At 41.4% G+C, this 19158-nt stretch overlaps 1 protein-coding gene across 1 annotated transcript in view; it reads right to left on the bottom strand.

Annotated features, from left to right (window-relative positions):
- LOC133421592 (zinc finger protein 665-like) overlaps positions 1–19158 on the bottom strand; it is a 72333-nt gene that overhangs the window by 12971 nt on the left and 40204 nt on the right. Inside the window, exons 3-4 of the mRNA XM_061711244.1 lie at positions 16258–17188; positions 4500–4612 (exon numbers count right to left, since the gene is read on the bottom strand). Of these exons, the coding sequence (XP_061567228.1) occupies positions 4500–4612; positions 16258–17188 (1044 nt within the window). The remainder of the gene's footprint in view (positions 1–4499; positions 4613–16257; positions 17189–19158) is intronic.

Genomic DNA, 19158 nt, shown 5'->3' with positions numbered 1-19158 from the left:
TCGGGGGTTTATGTTTATGTTTATGTTCATGTTCTGGATCTCTGGAAAGCGTCTAGAGACAACATTTGTTGTATTAGACGCTATATAAATAAAATTGAATTGAATTGATTACTTATAACACTTGCGTTCATAAGGATAAAGTTGTTTAAAAAATAAAAATGAAAGAAATAGTCCCTTCTCCCCTTGTGTGTCTGCCTGTCATGCATGGGTACGTGCGCGCGCATGTTGTCTGTTTACATTTAGCTAGTTGTTGCATCAGAAGTGTAGCCTTAAATAAAGTTTTCGCATTTTGGGTGGTTCAAGGTGTACTTTCCCCCCTCTTGGATGGAAATAGGTTTTGTTGTGGTTCTCTGCTCAGTGCTGGATGAAACCATCAATGGTAAGCTGTCATAATATTAATTATTTCTGATAACATTGTCATAATGCTGAATATATGGCCTTTCCTATATTGTTTGTTGCTGTTTGACTGCCGTGTCGCTCGGTCATTGTGTTAAATACATGTCGTCGCAAATTGTAAAATGTTGTCGTGTAGGTTGAACACGTGTGTCTGAATTGTGCTACTTGGCTGTACTGAATCCGACATCACTGGAAGTCATTAGATTTTTATCTCTAGTTTGATACCTATATCTTAAAGTCTGCATTAGGCTTATGATTAGGTTTGACATAATGACTGGTAAATCCATGGTGCTGAAACCTCATTTGGATGGTTCTGACCGTGTCGCCTGCTGCTGTGGTTGTGTGTCAGAGGGGCCGATCCGTGGCATTTTTCTTTTTAGCGATTACAGTCAGTCCGGAAAGTATTCAGAACGCTTCACTTTTCACACATTCTTTTATGTTACAGCCCTATTGATAATAGGAATACATTTTTTTTTTCAGAATTCTACACAAAATACCCCATAATGACAACATGAAAGACGTTTTGTTATGATTTTTGTAAATTTATAAAAAATAAAAAACTATAAATATCACCTGTGCATAAGTATTCAGAACGTTTGCCATGAAGCTCAAAATTGAGCTCTGGTTCATTCTGTTTCCACTAATCTCTCTCAAGTTGTTTCTACAGCTTAATCGGAGTCCACCTGTGGTGAATTCAGTTGATTGGACTTGATTTGGAAAGACACACACCTGTCTATATAAGTTCTTACAGTTGGCAGTGCATGTTGCAACACAAACCAAACATGAAGTCAAAAGAATTGTCTTCAGACCTCTGAAACAGGATTGTTTCAAGGCACAAATCTGGGGAAGGGTACAGAAAAATTTCTGCTGCTTTGAAGGTCCCAGTGAGCACTGTGGCCTGCATCATCCTTAAATGGAAGAAGTTTGGAACCACCAGGAATCTCCCTAGAGCTGGCCGCCCGCCTAAGCTGAGCAATCGGGGGAGAAGGGCCTTAGTCAGAGAGGTGACCAAGGACCCGACGGTCACTCTGTAAGAACTCCAGCGTTCCTCTGTGGAGAGAGGAGAAACTTCAAGAAGGACACCCATCTCTGCAGCAATCCACCAATCAGGCTTGTATGGTAGAGTGGCCAGGCGCAAGCCCCTCCTTACTAAAAAGCACATGGCAGCCCGACTGGAGTTTGGCTAAAGGCACCTGGAGGACTCTCAGACCATGAGAAAACAAATCCTCTGGTCTGATGAGACAAAGATTGAACTATTTGGCATGACTTCCAAGCGTCGTGTTTGGAGGAGACCAGGCACCACTCATCACCTGGAGAACACCATCCCTACAGTGAAGCATGGTGGTGGCAGCATCATGCTGTGGGGGTGTTTTTCATCAGCAGGACCTGGGCGACTAGTCAGGATTGAGGGAAAGATGAATGCAGCCATGTACAGAGCCATCTTGGATGAAAACCTGATCCAGAGTGCTGTTGACCTCAGACTAGGACGACGCTTCATCTTTCAGCAGGACAACGACCCAAAGCACACAGCCAAAATATCAAAGGAGTGGCTTCAGAACAACCATGTCAATGTCCTTGAGTGGCCCAGCCAGAGCCCAGACCTGAATCCCATCGAACATCTCTGGAGAGATCTGAAAATGGCTGTACACCGACGCTCCCCATCCAACCTGATGGAGCTTGAGAGGGTCTGTAAGGAAGAATGGGCAAAACTGCCCAAGAATAGGTGTGCCAAACTTGTAGCAACCTATTCAAAAAGACTTGAGGCTGTAATTGCTGCCAGAGGAGCTTCTACAAAGTATTAAGCAAACGTTATGAATACTTATGCTCATATGATTTCTTGTTATTTTTATTTTTAATAAATTTACAAAAGTCGCATCAAAACTTCTTTCATGTTGTCATTATGGGGTGTTTTGTGTAGAATTCTGAGAAAAAAAAAAAAATATTCCTATTATCAATAGGGCTGTAACATAAAAGAAACGTGGGAAAAGTGAAGCGTTCTGAATACTTTCCGGATTGACTGTATGTTTTAATGGGGCTGTTTTGGCCACAAGGGCCCATCAACAATGCTTCGCCCCCCCTGGGCTGGGACCCCTGCTCCGCCCCTGCCAACGGACAAAACCTCAGAAAAGTGCGCCAGCCAGAAATGATTTGTACATGAAGGACTGCAACTTTCCACGTTCAAATCACTTTCTGAACATCCGACCGTGAGCGTAGAAAGTGCCGTAGGCACGTTTTTTGTGCGCCGCACATTTTGTACATGAGGCCCCTGGCCTGTTGCTCTTTCCTGCGCGTCTTCCCAACTCTTATTATACCAATTTCCTGTCCGCATACTTTAAATAAAGTCCACAAGTGCCAAACCCCCCCCCCCAAAAATTTTCAGGTGCAATAAAAGAAAACTGTCATAAGAAATACAAGTTGAGTTGATCTACAGTTGAACTGTGGAAATTATGCAAACAAAAACATAAACGGTTTTGTCTGATTTGAAGGCAATTTAAGGTTTTTCATGTTCATTTAAAATTATGTTCATTGTTACTACTACTGATGAGCCTAAGTTATTATTATTGTTTATTTCTTGACCGTTAAAAGTATTGTGATGCATTCAATACATTTATTATTTATTATTATTATTTCGTTTATTTCGGCATGTTTATATAGACACATTTCATCTCCAGAACATTATACATTGCATACTCAGCACATGACGAAAAGGGTACGGGAGAAGCTGACGCTTATCAAAGTCCCGCCCCGTTCTATGTAAGATTCATGATCACATCAACAACAGAATTCAGTAAGATACATAGTTTACCACATAGCAATTTGTCTAATTTCATCATTCACAGTCCAGATAGCATGTATGTTTGTACACGTGTCCAGTCCACTCATCCTGATCACCGTTCCTGTGATTTACTACTGTGTCCACTGTTCAGTTATTTTTATGTCCAAGCCTCTTTTTGCATGCAATCCACTTTGCAATGGAGGTGCGTGTGTCAATGCAGATTTTGATTAGTCGCCGTCCTCTGGCTCTCTAGCCGCCTTTGCCCCCTCCGCTCGTACTGGACGGGGGAGGGTTAGGCCAGGTGTTCCAGTGCTGAATTTCCCACATTGCCATTGTTTTGTACACATAGCCAGACATTGCCATTCCTGTACCTAGGTTTGATAATCCTTCAATAACAGTTTCTTTAACCCATGTTTGAAAACAGTTACATTTCTTGCTAACTTTAATTCATTGTTTAGGCTATTCCACATTTTCACACCAGCTACTGACAAACTATGGCTTCCCATCGTTGTCCTTATCTTTTTCTGTTGAAACTGCAGCACGCTGCGCATGCTGTGAGGACCTTGACTAAGAGTGAACAATTTCTGAACATTTACATTTACATTAACATGAGAATAAAGTTATTAATCTCCAAATGGAAATGTTTATTCAGAAGTTTTCTCATTACATGAATAAAAATATTTTGAATTTGAATCCCATTCACTAATGCCCTGCCTAGTGCCTACAGTCTACATGTTGAGAGCATTCTTAGGACTGGTTATTGCAAAAAAAGATTGAGGAATTTTCTCTGCTTTGAATTCAGCCTTGTTTACTTAAAGGATAAATGTAAACCTCCAGACTGCTGCGTCCGTGAGTGCCGCCACATTCATCATTATATATTATATATTCAGACGTAGACCAGTTTAAAAGTCTCTTGGGAAGGTCACGTGTTTGTGTTTTCTGCTGCTCAGTTCAAAGCTACTGAAAATAAAATAAAGCGTTTGGATCATCAGCAGCAGACAGACAATGTGCATTATTTCTTTTCATGCACTCCTGAGAAACTTGATGTACAGATTTATGAGTCGTTTGGACGAGTCTCAAAACTCTATTATCAAACTGCTGGCTAACCCCGGCCTCAGTGCAACAAGATATCAGTCTCCGTTCTGGAGACACTGGTATGAGAGTCTCTTGTTGTAGCTGTTGTTTTTATGTATTTATGTTCTCTTAGTGTTTTTATGTGTCTGTATGTTTTTAATAGTCTGCACAAATAAAGTTGATGATGATGATGATGATGATGATGATGATGATGATGATGATGATGATGATGAAAGACAGACTGAACACTGACCTGCAGACCAGCAGAGGAAGAGTCCGCTTTGGTCCTGCTGGACTCCTGGTCCTGGTTCTGGTTCTGACCCCGGTCCATCTCCTCCAAACACGTGGCCACCACTCGAGTGTTGCCTGATGGGAAATTATCGTCCCGGAGACATAAAATGATAGACATATATAAAGGCTAGATGACTCGCCCGCGCTGCTGCCAATGCAGAGCGAAGTAGTCACACGGCGGCCATCTTGCCACAGGAGAGCTCGCTCACTCATAACATTGTGTTTAATGGTGCATGTTCTGCTTAAACAACCTTAACTTGCTCAATTCTCAACAGATTTTCAAACAGTTTGGTTTGTTATGAACGTCAGAGATGTAGTTATGACACTGCATACTTGTGAATAATTATAAACATTGAAAAATGTACTTTTGTATGAAAATAACAAGAAACAGATAGCTATGACATGGTATTTATATTAAATCAATATTTCTATAACTCAAACTCAAACTTTATTTAGTTATATAGCACCAAATCATACAATTGCAACACATGGTGCTTCACATGCAGAATAAAATAACAATCAAAAACACAATTTAAAACATCCCATACGACACCACCCCCCACCCCCCACACACACACTCACACTCATACACATGTGCACACACTCACACGCCCACACACACACGCCCACACGCCCACACGCCCACACGCCCACGCCCACACGCCCACACACACACGCCCACACACACACGCCCACACACACACACACACACACACACACACACACACACACACACACACACACACACACACACACACACACACACACACACACACACACACACACACACACACACACACACACACACACACACACACACACACACAGTAAGTGGACTGGTGACATGCGTTACACCAACGCAGAACCTACGCCGGAGGTTATGCGGCGACGCGAACATACAGTGCGCGTTGCCGCATAACCTCTGGCGTAGGCTCTGCGTCGATTTAACGCAGAACCATAATTCAGGCTTCACTTTCAACGGCCGGTTCACACCGACGTCCAGCGGTTGAAATTCCTTCGTCAGACCTCCCGGAATAACAGCCAGCACAGCGTTCATATTGTTCACTTCTTTTTTCACATTGTCTGTGAGATGGGCACGCATAGAGTCACAGATCAGCAGCGATGGTGATGTGTGGAAAAAACCACCGGGTCGCTGCACATAGACCTGCCTCAGCCACTCTAACATCATCCCTTCATCCAGTCAGCCCTTTTCATTTGCCTTTATAATGACTCCGGCTGGAAAAGTCTCTTTAGGCAGTCTTTCTTTTAAAAATCACCATAGTTTCTGTCCATCAGCGTGGCAACCAAGCACAACAGTGAACGATGACTTCTCATACCCCATTGTGCGGATCGCCACCGTGCAAAAAGAAGCTTAGGCCTACTCTGGTGCAGTTATTGATACAAAATAAACGGGACATATGCATTTACAGTCAGAGCGATCCAGTGTGGTTTTAAATTATATTTTACTCTGGGGGTGTCGTGAGATTTTATTCACTTTTGAAAGGTGTCATGACTGAAAAAAGGTTGAGAAATGCTGATCTAAACGACTACAGATAAAAGCATGCATCAGCACCTCCGTGCTGGCCTGAGAGAGAAATGGGCGGACTCTGGCTATATTCTTAAGACGGCAAAAACCTATCTTCGTAATATTCTTTATGTGTGGAATAAAAGTGAGCTCAGAGTCAAAAATAACACCCAGGTCCTTTACACATTGCAAAGGTTTAAAATCTTGTAGTTTTGGTAAAAGTTTCTCTCTCTGGCCTTCAGGACCAATAACTAGAACCTCTGTTTTGTCCTGGTTGAGCTGTAGGAAATTATCTGCCATCCATGACTTAAAGTTAAAAAGGGCATCAAGTGGCCCTGTGTCATCAGGAGACACGGTGATGTACAGCTGCTACAGTGCTCTTAGTTATATTTATATTTACATTATAACATATATTATTACCTTATAATATATATATATATATATATATATATTATGATTCATTATGATATTATTACATTATGATGTATTTATATCATGACATTATAACATGTGTATATATATATATATATATATATATATATATATATATATATATATATATATATACATACATACATGTTATAAGGTAATAATATATATATTTTATAATGTAAATATAAATATTACTAAGAATACTATAGAAATATTGATTTAATATAAATACCATGTCATAGCTATCTGTTTCTTGTTATTTTCATACAAAAGTACGTTTTTCAATGTTTATAATTATTCACAAGTATGCAGTGTCATAACTACATCTCTGACGTTCATAACAAACCAAACTGTTTGAAAATCTGTTGAGAATTGAGCAAGTTAAGGTTGTTTAAGCAGTACATGCACCATTAAACACAATGTTATGAGTGAGCGAGTTCTCCTGTGGCAAGATGGCCGCCGGTGAACGACGCTGGAGACTCCGCCTTGAGTAATCTAGCCTTTATATATATCTATGCATAAAATGGTCTATTTAGAGCACAAGTGTCAAAGTAAATCCCAGAAGGGCCGGTGTCCTGCATGTTTTAGATCAGTGTTTCTCAATCCTGGTCCTCGAGTACCACTGTCCTGCATGTTTTAGATGCTACCCTGCTTCAGCACACCGTGATACAAGTACCTGTGTCATCAACAGAACTGTGCAGACCTTGGTGACAAGCTAATTAGGACCTTTAATTAGAATCAGGTGTGTTGGTGCAGGGAAACATCTAAAACATGCAGGACAGTGGTACTCGAGGACCAGGATTGAGAAGCACTGTTTTAGATGTTTCACTGCTTTAACACACCTGATTCTAATTAATCATCGTCACCAGCTTGTCATCAAAGTCTGGATAGTTCTGTTGATGACACAGTCAGTTGTATCATGGTGCAATGAAGCAGGAAAACATCTAAAACCTGGAGGGACACCGGCCCTCGAGGACTGGAGTCCGACACCCCTGATTTAGAGTGAAATGTTCTCCCCCCGACAGCGCTGTATTCACTCTAGTGTTTAATAGGGTCTAACAGTCAGAAACTCACCTCTTGGTAGCGTCGGTACGGACTGGATTCACGGAACCACGGCAGCTTCTTGTACTTGTTTTATTTTCCTCGCTCGACTTCCGCATCTCTCGGGAGGAGCGTTTCGTTTCAGCCAATCAGAGTCGTTTGTTTCGTTTCAGCCAATCAGAGTCGTTTTTCGTTTCAGCCAATCAGAGTCGTTGTTTCGTTTCAGCCAATCATGGTCGTTGTTTCGTTTCAGCCGATCAGAGTCGTTGTTTTGAGAAAACGCATTGACGTCACTCTCAGCCTGTTTAGAAAAGCAGGATTGGAAAACACTGGGCTGGTAGCCAACATGGCGACCTGTGTGTGTTGTCTGTCTTGTCTTTTTAATTAGCAGACGAGGCGTTATCTTGGTCTGAAGCCTTTATTTTAATAAACAGCCACGACATTCATTTGTCCGCGGACCTCCGCGTCCGACTGCCGCGGGGCTACTGCGCATGCTCCTGACTACTGTGGCATGCTGGGAATTGTGGTTTTTCATGTCACATTTGTAACATCACATCTTTCCCCCCTATAAAATAAATAATATTTACCCCTTACAACAAAACAAGTGTGTTTTGACTAGCTTTTCCCAAACATAGTGACTTTACTTATTAAACTCTATTTAACTTTTTTTTAAATATACTTGCATCTGCCATAAGAAAATATTAAAGTGCAAACTTCAAGTATTCAAAACAACAACTTAGAATCGTGTCAACAATTTTCTTTTTTTTTTTTTTTTTTTTAATAAACAAGACTGTGACTCAAAACAGAGGTAGGAATAAAAATCCTGAAAGTCTCTCTTTTTTTTCCGGTAAGTATTAAACTATAAACAGTCCATGTTGCTCCTTTTCAGCTCCTTTTCAGCAACTTATAATACTAAACAGTCCATTCTTATTCAGCAACTCTCAAACAACCTCGTAGGTGGCTGGGGTGTCGGACTCCAGTCCCCGAGGGCCGGTGTCCTGCATGTTTTAGATGTGTCCCTTTTTTATGAAACCGTGATACAAGGAGCTGTGTCATCAACAGAACTATCCAGACTTTGATGACAAGCTGGTGACAATGACTCATTAGAATCAGGTGTGTTAAAGCAGTGAAACATCTAAAATAGGGGTCTCCAACCCTGGTCCTCGAGGGCCGGTGTCCTGCATGTTTAAGATGTTTCCCTGCCTTAACACACCTCATTCTAATTAATCATCGTCACCAGCTTGTCATCAAAGTCTGGATACTTCTGTTGATGACACAGTCACTTGTATCATGGTGCAATGAAGCAGGGAAACATCTAAAACCTGCAGGGACACCGGCCCTCGAGGACCAGGATTGGTGACCCCTGATCTAAAACATGCAGGACACCGGCCCTTCTGGGATTCAGTTTGACACTTGTGCCCTAAAGCAGTGTTTCCCAACCCTGGTCCTCGAGGCACCCCTGTCCTGCATGTAGTAGATGTTTCCGTTCATCACTGATTCTAATTAATGGTCCTAATTAGCTTGTCATCTTGACACTTCTGTTGATGACACAGCCACTTGTATCACGGTGTGCTGAAGCAGGGAAACATCTAAAACATGCAGGATAGGGGTGCCTCGAGGACCTCATGTACTAAGAGTGCGTGGATTTCAACTTGAATCCGTGCGTGGAATTAACAAGAACGCAAAAATTAATATGTACAAAGCTGTGCGTTCGCCCAAATCCACGCAGGTTTCTCTGTACATCCCAATCAGCGTGGATTTGAGCGCACATGCAGGAGCACAACACTCCGCCTTGTCTCCTCCTTCAAATATGTTTGAATATGATAATGAAGATAATTATCCATTAAAAACTGCTCATCCTAACAAGACGTGCAAAAACAGGTAAAACAAATAAAAAAAGAAAACATCGGCTCTGAGCTGGGTGTCGGACTCCAGTCCTCGAGGGCTGGTGTCCCTGCAGGTTTTAGATGTTTCCCTGCTTCATTGCACCATGATACAAGTGACTGTGTCATCAACAGCACTATCCAGACTTTGATGACAAGCTGGTGACGATGATTAATTAGAATCAGGTGTGTTAAAGCAGTGAAACATCTAAAACATGCAGGACACCGGCCCTTCTGGGATTCAGTTTGACACCTACATTATGGTGTTCTTTGCTTTGCGTTGCGTTCGGTGAAGAGTTGTGGTTTTATTATGATCGTACGGGTTTGTTAATGTTTATGGGCAGCGTTAGTGCATCGTTACACTCTGCTTTTCTTGTTTGTATTTTAAGAACCGACACCAGAATTTTTGGTGGATGAAAAACGGCTCCTCGTTCTGCTTTATTGTCACGCGTATTGTATACTGACGGATTAAGACCAATGCACACGTTTATTTAGTTTTACACATTATGGATGTCCGCGATCACCTCTCTCATAAGTATAACAATGTGAACAATATACAATTTATATTTAAAACATGAAGCATCACGATCTGATTCCTCCGCTGCAGAAATAAAGACAATTTGTGCCGATGGGATTATCGAGGTGCAAACGTGAGAAATAAAGAGCAAAGTTGCTGTAACTCGAGTGTTTCATCCGCAGGAGGAGAGACCGGTCTAGATCCCAGTGTCGTGCCAAAAAGTGATTGCCTGCCAGAATCTGATTTCTCCCCTGAAAATGGGTCTTTTTACCTGCCAAATATTGATTGAAGGCCAAATACAGTTAATGAAAAGTTGTTTCTGCCTAAATCTGACTTGATCTCATTCCTGAGTTTCATAATCTGAAACTCTGACGTTTTAGCGCTCTCGCTCAACGGGCTGCTGTGCGCGCTCCCGCGGCCACAAATCAGAAGAAATCAGATTCTGGCAGGCAATCACTTTTTGGCACAACACCGGTCCATCACCGGAGAAACACTTTCTGGATCCTGCAGAACCTGCAGCCGACCCCATATCAGACTCTGAAAGTTGCCTAAACATTCAATAAAAACTTATTTCATGCTGAATCACATCAGTTCGCAACCAACCTTTCCGTAACACCTTTTTTTTAATTTAAGACATCTTTACAGAACCGGTTTTTGCTGCAAAATGTATTTTAATGTTTTTCTGTCCAGACACAGTTATGGGATGTTTAGGATCTGGCTTTAATCTCCAGTACTCGTCCCATACGGTCATCATGACGACGGATATGTCCGACCTGCAGCTCCAGCTGAAGCATCATGTTGGTCTGAACCGGAGCAGTTGGTTCAGTTCAGGGCAGAGATCCAGAAGATCCTCTTGGTACCTGAACCAGCTGATGATTCAGTCTTAGTCCTGGACCAGCAGGTCGGTGTGGTGCCTGAGGACTCGCTCCCGATCCTGCCATCTGCAGGTTCATCTAACGGAGCCAAAGCTCCATCGCCATCCACCATTTGCTGGTTCCATCGTTGAGCTCCTGCCTCTAGTTGTTTGTTCAGATCATGTGGTTGATTGTGAGATTGTTGCAGTTCCACTCTTGTTTAATTTATCTGGTGATGTCGGGATTGTCATGTCCTTCACGTGGTCGTGAATTTATTGTTGACGTTACGTTTCCTCATATTCTGCACTTCACTGCATCACCAGTGAGTGTCGCCAACGGACAAAACCTCAGAAAAGTGCGTACAACAGCCTTAATGTGTGAGTGACGGACCGCAGCTTTCTACGTTCACGTCATTCTTTGTACATCCGACCGTGAGCGTTGAAAGTGGCGTACGCACGTTTTTTGTGCGCCGCACTCTTAGTACATAAGGCCCCTGATCTCCACCTGGAGCTGAAGGTTTTGCTTTATTAACTGCTCTCACAAGCTTAGCCATTGTAAGACAGTCATCCATACTCCCCCCTCCATCTTCCCTCATATCTAAGGGTTATCTTAGGGTTCTCTCTTAGTTCAAACCTTCTTTGAACCTCTCTTAAATCCTTAAGAGAGGTTGGATCTGGGAAACCCGGCCATTGTGAGAAATGTGAGCGCAGCTGGTGGGCAAGCAGAAATGAGCCCTGACCTCCTGCTTTGCTGACAAATTACAAGAAATATCGCAGAAAAAGTAGATGAGGTGTGACAACTCTAGATGAAGCAATGAAGCAGAAAAGGGATTCTGGGATTCTGTTTGCTGATGTTTGAAGCATCTGTGCTTTGTGTTTCTGAATAAATCTCCCAAAACGGTGGTAAGACTTAACACCTCTTTCGCTGCCCACCACCACAACAAAAATTCAAAAAACTCTTTGAGGCATCTCTTGAGAACACTTATTAGTTGAAGTGTTTAACTGTGACTTTAAGAAATGCTGTGCACACCTGCATGACCTTCTCCACACTGCATCACGATCCTGACAGGATCTTCACAAGCATCTTAGCTGAAGCCGCCGCTCGGCTCAACAAGGTAACAGCCCAACAAAGAGGCCCCTTTAACCCAACACCACTTTGTTGCAGTGTTTTCTTACTCATTGCCGTCTGTAGGGAAATCAAACACTGTGACATAATGCACTGGCTGTACTTACCACCACCTCATCAGATTTATTGTCTATTCACAATTTATTTGAGAATTTATCCACAATGTGCATTGTGTTCTAAATCTTTGTTTGTGTACTTTAATTGTAGAAATGTAGTTGGGAGACGTCCAGGGCAGACAGATCCAGCTCAAGTGGAAGCTGCTCATTGGGATCCAGCCATCCGCATTGTCACCACCCAGACCCAGGATTTACCACTAAAAGGTGTGTTTATATCAACCACAGTAAAGATTTAATATGTGATGACACTGAAGCAAAAGAAAACCTCTGACGCAAACAAAATCAGATACAGACAATATTCCAGTGATGTTGTTAGTCGTGGCTGCAGCTCTGACTGTAGTTCAGACATGACTGTCCAGGAACAGACGGCATGTCTCATGCGCTCTAGTAAGGGCTGGCTGCTGTTTTCAGTTTCTACCACTAGATGTCGCCACACCCTCCATAGTAGAACGTGAATTAGAGCTAAAACGTTGGTAAATTTTGATTTTGATTTGATTTGATTTATTTTGTACATGTAAAAAACTATTCAAGAGAAGTTAAGAAAACAAAACAACAAAACAAAGAATTTCATACTTTAACACTTGATATCTTAATTTACATGTGCAAAAAGAATTAGAAGTGTAAACTTATTTAATCCTACCCACTAATCGTTTAACCCGTATTTATAAATACTCACACTCTGTACTCCCACTGCTAAATAACAGTATTATTATTATTATTATATACTGTAATTATACTCACAGATACCTATACATACATACACATAGTTGAATATTTCTATATATTTGTACACACATGCCCATATAAATATTTATATAAATATACTTATTTACACTATACTGTCTCTATTAATTACATCTGCTCTATATCTATGTATATATTCACACACACACACACACACACACACACACACACACACACACACACACACACACACACACACACACACACACACACACACACACACACACACACACACACACACACACACACACACACACACACACACACACACACACACACACACACACACACACACACACACACACACACACACACACACACACACACACACACACACACACACACACACACACACACACACACACACACACACACACACTTAGCTGCCCATTTCTGAACATAAATATAAACAAAACTACCCATTCACCCAAAAGATCTGCAGGCCCCTAAAAGCAGCTAAACCCCTTCCTCTTTTTACCTTGTGAAAATCCTGTTTCAATATTTGTTTTTAAACTTCAATGTTAAATCTTTACTGCCTTATTTAAATTCCAATTTGGCAATTTACACCAGTAAGTATCCGTCACAGTCCAAACAGTCATGAACTAAACGTTACAAGTGAAATAACAGAGAAACATTTGTCAAAAACAGATGCCCCCACGACTACGGGAAGAGAAAACTGCAAGAACGCTGAAATCCTAAATTCCTTTAAATCAATGGTAAAAACTAATTTGTTTACAACTGCCTTTGTAAACTATACTTCATTTATCTTTAAACAATGTTCATTTTGGTCCTAAATTGTAACTCTAGTTTAAGTCTTTCCTTTATTCTGACACTATTTTTTCAATATTTTTATTCTGTAAAGCACCTTGAACTGCTTTGATGCTAAAATGTGCTGTACAAATAAACTTGCCTTAAGTTGTGTTGTGCCACACAGTGGGGACTAGTTCAGTTATCAAAGAGTTAATGACTATCGGACGACAGTCCTTAATAATGAATAAAGTACATTATTTATCAAATTGAATTATCAAAATGACTTAATCAAAACAGGGCACCGCTTGATGTAATCAGGAAAAATGGTAAGTGTTGTGCAACAGGAGGGGGCGCTGTTTCAGTTATCAAGATTTATTAATAATTGTCCTTCAACAAGTATTAATAATTAATAAAGTCGATTATTTATCAAATTGAATGATCAAAATTACTTAATCAAAACGGGGCACCACCTGATTTAATCAGGAAAATGATAACTTAACAGCAGAAATCAGTCTCAAAGTATGAATTATTCTACCAGAATAATAGTAAAGGCAGCTACGAGTTCGGCACTAACTCCGGCAAACCAGCATTTGTAATAAAATACGTGCAAAACAAACACAAACAACTTCTCTCATTTAAATCAATCAGAATTTATTTACATTAGGTGTCAAGCAGGTGAAAAAAACAACACCTTGGATAAATTCCGATGGCTCACTACATAGAAAAACACAAAACACTAACTATGAAGAAAAAGAACAATAAAACGTTAACTACATAAAGGAGAAAAACAATAAATCATGTGATGCAAATCTTCCGATCATCTGTGTGTGTGTGTGTGTGTGTGTGTGTGTGTGTGTGTGTGTGTGTGTGTGTGTGTGTGTGTGTGTGTGTGTGTGTGTGTGTGTGTGTGTGTGTGTGTGTGTGTGTGTGTGTGTGTGTGTCAAAACAGCGTTACGCCACGTGGAACAAAAGAGAAATAGCGGACACGGTGTTTAAACCCCGAATAACTGGTGAAGCTGTCGTAGTGTCCTTGGCAAGACAGCTTACCCACCCTGCCCCGTGTGAATGTGTATGAATGTTTGGTGGTGGTCGGAGGGGCCGTTTGGCGCGATATGGCAGCCACGCTTCCGTCAGTCTGCCCCAGGGCAGCTGTGGCTACAAACGTAGCTACCACCGGGGAGAATGTGTATGAATGAATAATGATCTCTGTAAAAGCGCTCTGGGTGCTTAGAAGGGCGCTATATAAATCCAAGTCATTATCATTATTAGCGGCGCCACGCGGGTCTAACAAAGGTCGGTACCATTAAGTTTACCGTTAGCATAACAACTTAAAACATACTGTATGCCAATAACGCTTTTTTGTTAATTTGGTCCCTTTTCAGAATGTGACATGGTAGTCACTGAAATATAATGCTTTAGTGTCTGCTCAGTTGCTTTTGACTCATTATTGAAATGTAATGTTAAATAAAGGGAATTGTTCAACAGAATGAGGGCAGTACAACACAGACTTCACTTATCTAGTGTGAATCAGCTGAACAAAATACAGATGTCATGGTGTCATTTTAGAATTATTGCAGGTCCAGAGCTAATTTAAATCCAGCACGAATAATAATGATAATAATGACTTGGATTTATATAGCGCCCTTCAAGGCACCCAGAGCGATCATTATTCATTCACACAGATTTTCCCCGGTGGTAGCTACGTGTGTAGCCACAGCTGCCCTGGGACAGACTGACGGAAGCGTGGCTGCCATATCACGCCAAACGGCCCCTCCGACCACCACCAACATTCATACACATTCACACGGGGCAAGGTGTCTCGCCCAAGGACACTACGACAGCAACTGGGACGGAGCGGGATTCGAACCGCCGACCTTCTGATCTTTGGACGACCTGCTCTACCACCTGAGCTACTGCCGCCCCATAGTACATATGGTGATAAAAACCACATGAAAAATGCACTACTGTGTCTCTTTTCTAATATTCTAAGAGTCTTGTTGTGAGTTTGCAGTGAGCAGGAAACTGAAATCAATCAAACAAATAACTTATTTAAATGTCTTTCTAGATGCATAACAATGAAACAAACTGGTGAAAAGTCAAATTTACCGTATTTTCACGACCATACGGCACTCCGTATAAAAAAGGCGCAGTATCAGTTATGTGTGCCATTACTGTATTTAACACACAAATACGCCGCACCGTATTAGTTCATTTGTTTATGGGAGTTAAAAAGAGGGACTGCCAACAGCTTGTGTGTCCTGGCTACGCTAGAGAGTATGGTTAATGTTATTTATTAAAAAATATATATATATAACAGTAAGCATACTCTCTAACAGTTATCCTGGTCTCAGCGCAATCAGGCTGCGGATGAAGCCCGCCGGGCTGAGTCCTGACACCTCCCAGAGTAACAGCAAGCGCAGCGTTCATTTGTTTCACTTCTTTTTCCACATCGGCTGTGAGATGGTCACGCATAGAGTCACAGATCAACAGCGATGGTGATTCATGAAATCACCTGGTCGTTCTCATGGTGGCTTCAACTACATCCGAAAAAAAGACTATAAAAGAAGAATATGCGCCTTATGGTCGTGAAAATACGTAAGATAAAAACATTTTTCAGTTGAAACTGAAAACAAAACTCCGGATTTCATGTCTAAATTGGTACCTTTAACTGAGCTCTCTGAGTAAAAGCTGCCCCACACTGATAACAGACAATTTTTTATCCAGTGTGAATACACTGATGACGCTTTAGACTACGTGACATGGTAAAAGCTGCCCCACATTGATCACATATGTAAGGCTTCTCTCCAGTGTGAATACGCTGATGTTTCCTTAGACTACCTTGTTCAGTAAAAGCTGCCCCACACTGATCACAGCTGTAAGGCTTCTCTCCAGTGTGAATACGCTGATGATGCTTTAGATTACATGACATGGTAAAAGCTGCCCCACATTGATCACATATGTAAGGCTTCTCTCCAGTGTGAATACGCTGATGACTCCTTAGACTACCATGTAGGGTAAAAGCTGCCTCACACTGATCACATCTGTAGGGCTTAAATCCAGTGTGAATACGCTGATGACCCCTTAGACCATCTTGTCGGGTAAAAGCTGCCCCACACTGATCACATCTGTAACGTTTATTCCCTGTGTGAATACGCTGATGACTCTTTAGATTAACTTGTTGGGTAAAAGCTGCCCCACACTGATCACATCTGTAAGGCTTCTCTCCAGTGTGAATACGCTGATGACTCCTTAGACTACCTTGTAGGGTAAAAGCTGCCTCACACTGATCGCATCTGTAAGGCTTATCTCCAGTGTGAATACGCTGATGACTCCTTAGATTACCTTGTTGGGTAAAAGCTGCCCCACACTGATCACATCTGTAAGGTTTATCCCCAGTGTGAATACGCTGATGACTCCTTAGATTACCTTGTTGGGTAAAAGCTGCCCCACACTGATCACATTTGTACAGCTCTTCTCCAGTGTGGATACGCCGATGACTCTTTAGATTACTTGATGTGGTAAAAGCTTTCCCACACTGATCACAGGTGAACAGCTTCTCTTCAGTATGAATCCTCTTTCGGACCTTCAGACCTGGTGAAGTGGTGAGGACTTTATCACTCCTATCACAGCAGTAACTTGTGGTTCTCTCTTTGGCTTTATGTTTCTGTAAGGAAAGAGAAAAAGACTTAGATCCTGTTGTTGGCTGACCGGACAAATCCTTTTTCAGTTCAAGTCAAGTGCTGTCTGTCATGTTCGCAGTGAAACAATGAAGAGTTTTATGTCTGAGTGCTATGTTAAGCATGTTCTGTTATCAATGGCTCTTGACAGCCAGAAACATTAAGATAAAACATCTCAATAAGTCAAAACATAAGTGTGAAGGGCTAAAGTTACCCACCCTCAGAACAAAATCATAACTTGTTTATAGAAATTCCTTGAGATAACTGATGGTGTGTTTAATGCATTCTGTACAAACTCAAAATGTCCTTAGTCAGCACTTCTTCTGCCCTGACCATGTGTGTGCGGTACACAGTGTAGACAGCGAGCTAAACACACTCCAATAAAGACCCCGACGCAATAAGGATAATTTAGGTATCTATAGTTGAAGTACTTTAGTGAAATTGCAACAGAAACAGCAACACAGAAACAACAATAAATGTCAGCCACAGTAGTTACATTAGATAGATCAGGGGTAGGCAACCCTGGTCCTCGAGTGCCACTGTCCTGCATGTCTTAGATGCTACGCTGCTTTAACACACCTGATTCTAACTAATCATCGTCATCAGCTTGTCATCCAGGGCTGCACAATTCTGTTGATGACACAGGTACTTTTATCACGGTGTGCTGAAGCAGGGTAGCATCTAAGACATGCAGGACAGTGGCACTGGAGGACCAGGGTTGCCTACCCCTGAGATAGATTAACACCAATTATACCACGGTCTGTGTGAATAATTGATTCTGATTGGCTGGCAGGTGTACATTAAAAGTGATAATCTACACCTAGAAAACAAGTTCGGTCAAATTCCCTGATATCTTTAATATCATTGCGCTGGATCAACTGCCAGGTGGTAACCACGGCAACAGAGATTGAGAGAAGAAGAGCCGGCTACCTCAGGACGGCGACATGAGTGATTTTGTAATTTCTTTTAATTTATTTAGTGAATTTAACAATTTTGAAGACTGGGATGCAGAAGAGGAGAGAAAAGAAAATATCCGAGTGGAGCTGAGCAGACTAGAATATCTCCCGTTGCTAAGTCGTATCTCAGGTCCGTCCTAGTTACTGGAGAAGTCAACACTGTGTCCATTGCACAGGCTTCTCCTCCGACAGAGACAGACTGGATAGATACTGTGTCTAACATTCAAAATATGGAAAGAATGACCTTCTCACTAAATCTACGGATGGAAAAATATCTGCAATACTGGGATAAATGGATTGTGTATATGACCACAAGAGATGTCCACTGACCCACTTCTGTATGGACTGACATGTATCCTCATGAGAATAGGGTGTGTATCAATGTATAGGTGACCGACTGTTGTTGTATGTTATTCTGTATGATTTTTCTACAAAAATAAAGTATAAAAAAAAAAACACTGTGTCCATTGCATAAGGACCTTATAGGACGGGAGTGATTTTTCCAGGTATTAGTCAGACCCTCAGGTGTTACTAGGGAAACTGAGTTATGGTTTGTTAAAAAACTTTGTAACTTCGCTCAGCTGTGGCTTGTTATAAAACTAATGATTTCAACTGAAAACACAGTAAAGCATGAATAACTGATTCAATATTAATTTTCTTTGGTAAGTGACCATGGTATGAGGAGGATAATGCCCTTTGAGGTGTACATTAACATAAATATATGGACTTCGCAGAGGCAAACCGCCCTCCGCTTCGCATTGGACGGTTCACGCCCCTGTGTCGTCCATATATTTATGTTAATGTACACCTCGTCTGGCATTATCCCTTACTTGTAGTATGACCATCTTTACAAAATTACCTTGATATGTGTAAGTGCCATGTATAGCTTATAATTTAACTCTTTTATCGCATAATATGCCTTGTTGTTTCACACAGAGGGAATATATTTCAGTTTAAATTTTGAGAGCTCTTATTTTATACGTTATTGATCAATACTTAAA

The sequence above is a fragment of the Cololabis saira genome, chromosome 21 (assembly GCF_033807715.1).
Source record: "Cololabis saira isolate AMF1-May2022 chromosome 21, fColSai1.1, whole genome shotgun sequence".
NCBI classification, from domain to species: domain Eukaryota; kingdom Metazoa; phylum Chordata; class Actinopteri; order Beloniformes; family Belonidae; genus Cololabis; species Cololabis saira.
Note: the sequence above shows the minus strand (reverse complement) of the source record. Positions and strands in the feature narration are given on the sequence as shown.